The 8,373-nt window shown below is 44.0% G+C and overlaps 3 protein-coding genes across 6 annotated transcripts; 1 reads left to right on the top strand and 2 right to left on the bottom strand.

Moving 5' to 3' along the window:
- Positions 1 to 90: 90 nt before the first annotated feature.
- On the bottom strand, positions 91 to 3,419 carry LOC115743122 (protein SAMBA). Of its 3 annotated transcripts, none has more exons than XM_048275779.1 (4): positions 3,266 to 3,413; positions 3,073 to 3,230; positions 2,812 to 2,922; positions 91 to 371 (listed from the first exon to the last, which is right to left on the bottom strand). In XM_048275779.1, exons 2-4 carry the CDS (start codon positions 3,224 to 3,226, stop codon positions 124 to 126), a joined length of 513 nt encoding a protein of 170 aa, XP_048131736.1. In that variant the 5' UTR covers positions 3,227 to 3,230; positions 3,266 to 3,413; the 3' UTR covers positions 91 to 123. The 3 variants fall into 3 exon arrangements, with proteins under 3 accessions (XP_048131736.1, XP_048131737.1, XP_030533621.1); XM_030677761.2 differs by lacking the exon at positions 91 to 371 and adding an exon at positions 2,106 to 2,499; XM_048275780.1 differs by having other exon boundaries at positions 3,073 to 3,419.
- Positions 3,420 to 3,483: 64 nt separating this feature from the next.
- On the top strand, positions 3,484 to 6,063 carry LOC115743116 (phosphatidylinositol-glycan biosynthesis class X protein). 2 transcript variants are annotated; one of them, XM_048275777.1, is made up of 5 exons: positions 3,764 to 3,903; positions 4,143 to 4,234; positions 4,372 to 4,530; positions 4,658 to 4,824; positions 5,695 to 6,063. In XM_048275777.1, exons 2-5 carry the CDS (start codon positions 4,162 to 4,164, stop codon positions 5,986 to 5,988), a joined length of 693 nt encoding a protein of 230 aa, XP_048131734.1. In that variant the 5' UTR covers positions 3,764 to 3,903; positions 4,143 to 4,161; the 3' UTR covers positions 5,989 to 6,063. The 2 variants fall into 2 exon arrangements, with proteins under 2 accessions (XP_030533611.1, XP_048131734.1); XM_030677751.2 differs by having other exon boundaries at positions 3,484 to 3,903; positions 4,143 to 4,530.
- Positions 6,064 to 6,239: 176 nt separating this feature from the next.
- LOC115743112 lies at positions 6,240 to 8,324 on the bottom strand. Its single transcript, XM_030677743.2, has 2 exons — positions 8,103 to 8,324; positions 6,240 to 8,009 (listed from the first exon to the last, which is right to left on the bottom strand). Exons 1-2 carry the CDS (start codon positions 8,200 to 8,202, stop codon positions 6,442 to 6,444), a joined length of 1,668 nt encoding a protein of 555 aa, XP_030533603.1. The 5' UTR covers positions 8,203 to 8,324; the 3' UTR covers positions 6,240 to 6,441.
- Between the last annotated feature and the right edge of the window lie 49 nt (positions 8,325 to 8,373).

Here is an 8,373-nt window from a genome sequence, read left to right as displayed (position 1 = left end):
ACTCCACGTTGCGCTCCGTGAACACTCCCAAAACTAATTGCACTCATAGCCAGACGAAAAGGCACTGACATCACCACAAAAAGCTCACCCGCCCTTGAATTCAGGGATAGTCACAGCCACTTGTCAGATCTTTGTTGTTGGAAAACAACCACGTACATGTCTCAACCCATGCTTATAAACCCATAAACTTCGTTCTTCACATAACAGACAGGAAAAGAACACTAGTCTTCTTGGAGGGTAGATGACATTGGTAAGAGAAAGAAGGCACCAACAAGCATTGAAGCTGTCCCTGCCTCCACAAATACCAGCAGCTGATCTTTGGCGACCCGCCAAGTTACCAACATTGTCATTCACGATCCAGCCACGGTCTCCCAATGTTGAAAATTTCTCTAAGTTAGAGAAATTGGCTGTTCTAGGCCATGGTAATGGAGCTACCATCTATAAAGTCCGGCACCGTCACACAGCTTCAATATATGCTCTGAAGGTCCTCCGTGTCGATCAGCACGCAACAGATGTATGGCAACAGGCGGGACAAGAAGCAGAAATTCTCAAACGAGTAGACTCACCACTGATCGTGAAATGTCATGCGGTTCTGAACAGCGGGTGCATCGACTCGGATAACGCAGGGGAACTATACTTCCTGATGGAGTACATGGAAGGAGGGTCTCTGCAAGATATATTGTGTATCCATAGAAAATTGCCGGAAGAGGCGATTTCTAGAGTGGCGAGACGAGTTTTGGAAGGGCTATGCTATTTGCACAGTATGAAAATAGTGCACAGGGATATCAAGCCATCAAACTTGCTCATAAACAGTAAAGGCGAGTTGAAGATTGCAGATTTCGGTGTGAGTCAGGTTGTAGCTAGTACTTGTGACCGTCATGTTTCTTATTTGGGCACATGTGCTTATATGAGTCCTGAGAGGTTTGATCCAGAGAGGTGGGACGGTGATAAAGAAGAAGGATTTGCCGGGGATGTTTGGTCTCTAGGAATTGTCTTACTAGAATGCCATGTGGGTCATTTTCCCTTGATAAGTCCAGGGCAGACACCAGATTGGGCAACTCTAATGTGTGCTATTTGCTTCTCAGATAGGTTGGAGATTCCTGGAACAGCATCGCCGGAGTTCAAGAGTTTTGTCAGTAGGTGTCTGGAGAAGGATTGGAGGGCTAGAGGGACAGTCGACGAGCTTCTCCGTCACCCTTTTGCGAACAAAAGCAGTGCTACAGAAGGGTGGTTTGGTTAGCTCAGTGCGATGAGTTTACACCTGCTCTTTCCTTCCTCTTCAGAAATTTATATAATTTCATGTGTATGGTCTTATTAAGCAACAGATGTTTCTTCAATTTCTTCAGATTAGGTTTGGAGTAGCATATTAAAATTCTTCTTAGAGATGAAGACTCCCACAACAATAATAACTTCTTCCTCAACTATTTTTACAACTTGACATGTAAAGTACTTCCGTAAAGTTTGTTGAAGAAGCTACTGCTGTTAGGGGAATATCATTAGCCCGCATTTAATTATGTAGTGTCGCAACACGTCAGCAATCATCACATCCATACAGAGTTCAAGACCACAATGCGCGATAACTTACGAAGTATTTGATACGGAATATATGGTCTCTGACTCGGAAAAAGAGGCTTAATATTTAAGAGTGCAAAAGCCAGAAGCAGGAAGTGTGGCTTATGTAATATCTCTTCAACGAGGCAGTCTCCAGTACAGAAGTTTCCCTTATTTGGCAATAATCTTAAGGAAAAGGCGACTTGACTTTAGACACTATCATCAAGTATTCATGGCTAATCTCTCTTTCTTGGAATGTCAAGCACCAATATCATCCTATTGACATCTTAAACAAAGAATTCAACTTCTTAACCAGAAATATAAGAACTTGAATTTTCATGCTGCAATCCAAATCTAAAAGCAGAAAACTTGCAGAATCTGTGCTGAACACTTTTGAAATTTAAATGATGCTCCAAAGTCCAAGATTTTTTCTAGAGATTGATGGCATAGTAATAGGTGAAACGTCAATACATCATTGCTTGCAACTATCAATGTTTGAACTACCAAAAGCATTGAGTTCAAAAGATGGTGTAAGTTGAAGTAACAGCGACAAATAACCAATAAACCAACTGAAAGAGCAGAAACTGACAAATTGAAAATTCTAAAGAAACAGGACGGTTGAATGTCCTTGTGAATTACCTATCTTCTGACCTTCTCATCTTAATAATCTCTCGATGGCTCTAGGAGAGAGAGAGAGAGAGAGAGGGAGGGAGCATGATTCCAAGAAAACTATTGGGACTCGAGCCAAACTATATACTCACGTAGTGACACCACCCAGAGCAAAGTTTGCCAATACAAGTGCTCGAGTTACTTCAGTGGTAATCCAAGAAATTAGCCTCTGATTGATCACGACACCGTGTGTTACCAGCCAAAAAAGATGTCTCAATTACTTTGCAGAAGCGGAGTACTTATGCCTAGCTATCGCCATTTGTCTGGGAAGAAATCCACCTGTGTTCAGGTTTGTGCGGAGATTATGGCAAACAGCAAGTCAAGAAACTGAGACAACACTGCTCAAAATGCAAACCTTTACAAGCGCAATGCCACTAGGAATCAAGAGTACTGATGCTGCAAAAAGTAATGGAGATGTTCACTCGGAAATTCGACATTCGGTTGCATTCTGAACTTAGCAATTGGGAGTATAACAACCCCCCTAATTTCTTGAAAATGTTTGGGCAGAGCAACAGAGTTTATGATATCAAAGACTTGCACGGAATCTGACATCCGAAGACTGCAGCCGGAGCTCGGTTCGTAAGAACTAACCTGGTTTAGACAAGAGATTGATACGAGACCGAGGTCCTTCGAACTTCCAGCTCTCCTCATCCATGGATTTGACCTCCTTGTCCAGCGCAGCCTTCAGATCAGCTTTCAGAACTACAACCCAAATTCAAGCACGGCAGAAACTTCAGAACACCATCACAACCTCAGACGAAACTGCCTTCGCATCACATTACGCACACCGAATCTATCGCTGAAGAAACAAAAGTAATCGACAAGCGGCTGGAGAATCGATCAGTCGCTGACCTAGCATTGCCTCGTCCTTGAGGTCGTGAATGCAAACGGGATCGGGCAGGAAGGGGAACTCCTCCGCGGACAAAGCGACGTTGCTCGTGCTCCCGCCGACGACCGCCGCCGTCGACATCGACGAGCGAGACGGCGATGAGGAGCTACTGTTCATCGCCGCGCCTCTCTACGTCGCGACTGCGGCTTCCTCGGCTTCGCCGTTCAGACGCTCGTCGTGCTTCAGCTCAGTTCACCGCAACCAGCGACGATTCAGAGTGAACTGAATTCCGCAAGTTTGAAGATCAAAAGACGAAAATGAAATTCGGAACGAAAGCGACGAACAGAGAGAGAGAGAGAGAGAGAGAGAGAGAGAGGGCGAGAGGCAGAGGACACAACTGAACACTCTCTCTGAGGCTGGGCTTCCTTTTGAATGTTTAAGCCCTTTGGGCCTGAGATCAAAGACCTGAGCCGATACGCATCACCGTTCCAGGACAAAAGAATCACCGAGAGAGGTGAGTGCAGCTGGATCAATCTCGGTCGGTCCGTACTTGCTGTTCATCCTGCAGTTCGTCTTCGCTTTTCGCTCTTCGGTGAAACTGATCCAACAGTTCGCCAGGCGGTATCGATTCGCTGTTCCTTGTCGCGGCGGAATTCACTCTTACGTTCATCGGCTCCGCTGCGATTCCCGAGACCAGGATGAATCTAAAGTTGGAGCGAAAGGGGCTTCTCCGCAGCAACTCCATGGAAGATCGTCGGCGAGGTCGTCCCGGGATCTTTCTGGCACTCGGAATCCTGATGATAGTGTCTTCTCGCGTCGGCTTTTCAGCGTCCGATTCATCGTCGACGAGCGAGGTCAGTTTGATCGTCTGAATTCGTTCTCCTTCTTCAGCATCAACTTGTTATACTTTGTCCCATCTGGTGCTCCAATTAGCATCATTGCAACCCCTTCATGAGCTCAATTCATCCTGTAAAAGGTGGTTACTTGACAGTAAGATCAAATGCGACTTATCCGGATGCATATTTCGCGTCGCCATCACAGTGCAGTGATCTCGTGGATTAATGCTTGTTAAGTTAGTCTCTTCGGTTCGCAGGTGGAAATGCTTAACCCAGATGGTTCCGCGGCTTACGATGCATTTACAGTTCCTTGCCACGAGAAATGGGTTGCGAAATCTTACTTTGACAAGTATAGAAGTTTAGACGATGCCACTTTCGAACATTATAGAGATGTCGAGCTTACTCCTTGCTCGTCTGAAATGCTGCCCCATGATCCACGTAATGCGTTCAAACTGTCTGGTTTGGATCACTCTCTGACTGGTGAAGGCTCTCATCGGAGTCTCTTCGCGGGGATTAGGATTAGCATTGATGAGGAGTTTGCAGCCAAGTCACTTTTTCACTCCTGTGAGGTCATGCTCGTCGAAAGACTTCCCTCCGGAGTGTTTGCTGACCCATTTGAGCTGCAACACATTCAGGACCGTGGAGGTAAATTGCTGCTGTATCCTTCTAATTAGTGATCATTTGATGCGGGGAACATTTGATTCCTCTGTGCTCCAGCATTTCTGTTTTTTCCGTTTTATTTTGCTATGCCAAGTTGAATCTTTTGTTGCAGTATATGGTGAAGTTGCTGTCTTCGGAGATACGAATTTGGAGTTGCCTTCATTTCTTTCAAATCGTACCCTTGTTGAGGTTCACATGTTTTTTAGCCCCGACGGCCTGTTGGAGCAGAAGCATGGCCTTGAAATCAAAGTAGAAGTTCCATTACATGCATGCTATCAGGTAAATTTGAAGGAATTGTCCTTTTCTCCTTTTACAAGTAGAAATTATGATAAGATTGGATTTTTTGAGGAAGAATAGATCAGGTTAAATTGTAAGCTATTGCCCCAATGTTCTTGCTTGCATTTTTATTCTTTAATGATAGGGACTGCTCAGGTTATGCATGTAATCAGCTTGTTTTCCAATTACCTGAGATATCAAAACTGCGAATGAACTAAAAACCCCTAACATCATTTGGTCCATTTCACCTACTCACGAATATGTTTGCTGTACCATCTTGTTCAAAGCTTGGAGCAAGCTGCAGGTGTATTCACCTAGTTTCCTTAGTAGATACTTTATCTCACTACTGGAAATTTACTGTTATCCTGTATTACCTATAAGTAGTGGAATGGGAGTGGTAGATAATTTGCATTTTCTCTTTCCACTTCTAGATATGGTCATCAAGGTTCCTAGTAGTTTAGAACAATTTGTTCATATAACGAATAACTGTTAAGTCACCAAGGAAAAATATGGTTAGGGTAGATTGAGTGAGGTCATGACAACAATGCTTCATTATTTACTCTATCGAACTTCCTCCGTTATTCCAATTTTGCCTAAGATACCCCTAATAGTTTCCTGATCACATAGTGAAAAAAGGGAAGAAAATCGAAAAAAATTATCCTTGATCATAGATGCAGATTCCTTTTGTGCTGGCATGGGCTATATCTCGATCAAAATATCTGCATTTTGCTGTTCAACATGCTTTGAAGCTTAGAATGTGGTACTTTAGATAAATTTTGCATTGTTTCTTTCTTGGATTTGGAATTTGTTGTAATGATCGACTTGTAACAGTCAAATAGAGACCTAGCATCTGAAAATTGGAAATTTTTGCAGCCCCTAGATGGAAGTGGCTATTCAGCGGTTCAATTTGGAGAACCAGACGTTTTTGCACGTTGCCGCATGGAGAAAAGGTCAAGCAATCAATCCCATTTGTTCGTTTTGACTAGTAATGGTGCTATATCTTATAAGAATCCTACAGTTTGGAAAATACCATCAGGCGTAGAAACACATGCTGGATTTGTATCAATTGTTACCTTTCTGTCGGCCTCATTATCTGCCCTTGTGATAATTGTGGCATCTGTGTTTCATTCAAACATCAAACTGCACGAGAATGTGAAAATATCTTAGTTTGTCAGGAGCAACACCCTATACGAGCATTTACAGAGAGGCTATTAATCTCTGTGAGGATGTGAGTTTAGAGTTTATCCTTGCTATGTGCAATTTTTCTGCCGTGGTATGTTTTCAAGTTTGGTTGTTGAGAATTAAATACTCATCTGTTGGGCACGAGATGAAATGAAAATTGTGCTCAGTCGCTAATTGGTGCAATAATCCAATGGCCCTTTTGATGCTTAGTAAGATTACAGTACATTTATGCTTGCCAAAACCGCGAAGTTATGGAAGAATGAAAGTGTAAATTGCTCTATCCTTGGATAATAAGGTATGTGAGTTTGCATGATGTCTATGTCTGAAGTATTCAATTACTAAATTTCTGGTTGCCTTTTTCCCCCCAATCTGAAGTAAATACACATTCTTGAAGATTAACCTTCATTAAAGTTCATTTCACCAGGAAAGAAGAAATCTTCAAAGTTCATCTCCACTCCAGTTGCTCTTCACCTTTGGCCCAGTAGGCCCTTCCTCACCCAGCATCTCTCTAGGTAGATCTCTCACAAGTTTTTCAAAAGCCAATTTAAGCTTTCCGGGCAATAGCTTCTCCACTTTCTTGATCTCTTTTTTGAGATCATAACTAATTTTCGGACCCCACTCTCTGAAATAATTTAGCCACGGCGGTTCATTCACCGGAGAATTTGGATAGTCCACCGCAACTACTGAGTAGTTGACTCCGGTGTCCATGAAATTCTTGCTCTTCTTCGTGTCGTTCCTTATTCCAATACCTCCATTGCCCTGCAATACTAATCCTGGTTTTGGGTACATAGCATGGCCGTGCCACGATGAGTAGACCACGATCTTATTCCCACTGTGAAACTCTAGTTCCGAAGCATTCACCCAAACACCCTTACTGTGCTGAGAGAAATATGCGCTCCATAGCTCTCCGGTGAAGTTGCTTACTCTTAAGGTCACATGCTCCCAGTCACCGACATGCTGGCCGATTCTTCCCAATGAGACATTGAAGAACTTAACTTTAGCTCTGGCAGGGCCATTGAAAGGGTAGAAGAGCCATATGGCTATGTCACTAAAGGTGGCGCCATTCATGGGTTTGACATGCAAATATGCTTGGCCGCTTTGCAAGTCTCCTCTTCTTACTATCTCCTTCTCTCTTGCATCCCCGGGAAGATCCAACCAATACTCACCGTTATTGGAACCACCTTGGGGAAGGCTCGAGCCCATAGGCTCGATTTTAACGGGATTCGACTCTTCGCCTTTGTGATATAGTAGAGCCCCATTGCTGAAAAACCACTCCACCGAGCATGGGAAATACGATTCTTCTGGATGGAAGTACATGAATGGCGCATAAGCTTGAAATAATGCTTCAATTTGGCTTAGGTTGGGCATGGACTGTGCGTAATCCGGGTTGTTATTCTTCAAGCATGTGAGAGAGTGAGGAGAATCTTTACCGCCATTTTTGGCGACGAATGTCCCGAGACATGCCCCTCTGGCTTGTGGTCCTCTGCTCTCAGGTCTCATGGTGAACACATTGATCCCATTTGTGTCGATCACCTTGCCAGGGCCCCAAATCCATGTGTCGCTCTCGCATTGGTCAGTGAAGTCCAAGCGCACGCATCGGATTTTGTCTGTGGACGGCTTCTCCGGCGAGGTGGTCACGACGTGTCCAATGGCAGCATAGCCTTCAGGGGGAACCGGGCACCAAATATAACCATTGCCATCTTTATTAATGTGCAAGGCCTCACTGTTCCATATCGGAGTATAATCGATTGGCTCCTTGAGAGCTCCATTTGAGGGGTCATTTGTCCCGTCCTTCCCAACAAGAACCCACCCATGAAGAGCCTGGTTATTGGGTTGGCAATAGAATCCCAAAACAGAGAACCTTTCTGGTATTTGTGAAGGTTCAAAAAATGTTGCTCCGAGATTGTCTGGTCCTCCCTCATGAATAGCCCAAATCTTGTTGAAAGAAGAAACTTGACACACCTGTAGCCCTCCAAGGTTGATACTACCGCTTGCAAAACCCGAACCTGTATTGTACGAACGATTTCTTAAAACCTTTATCATGCAATTTGCGATAAGAATGACTTGAGAAAAGCAAACTTTGCAGGAGAGAGGCTTACCCGGTGGCCAAGTCGGTAATGGAGATGGAAGCTTGAAGGTGGTTTCAATGGGATGGGCGACATGCTCATCGGCACGACAACACGCAAGGCGATTCCCCATGGCGGTGAGCTGCTTCTAATGAGAAAATGTGGGAATGAAACGTCTTGAACAGATGCTATGCTTTGAGGAAGGTAAAGCTACAAGACAAGAGAAGGCATATTCTGTTCATTTTGTACTCTAGAATATGTTAAACGATGAGCTTAAAAAGACCCGCCCGAAGAATTTGTCGTG

The sequence above is a fragment of the Rhodamnia argentea genome, chromosome 3 (assembly GCF_020921035.1).
Source record: "Rhodamnia argentea isolate NSW1041297 chromosome 3, ASM2092103v1, whole genome shotgun sequence".
NCBI lineage: Eukaryota > Viridiplantae > Streptophyta > Magnoliopsida > Myrtales > Myrtaceae > Rhodamnia > Rhodamnia argentea.
The sequence above is the reverse complement of the archived record's forward strand: the minus strand, read 5'-3'. Positions and strand labels throughout refer to the sequence as shown.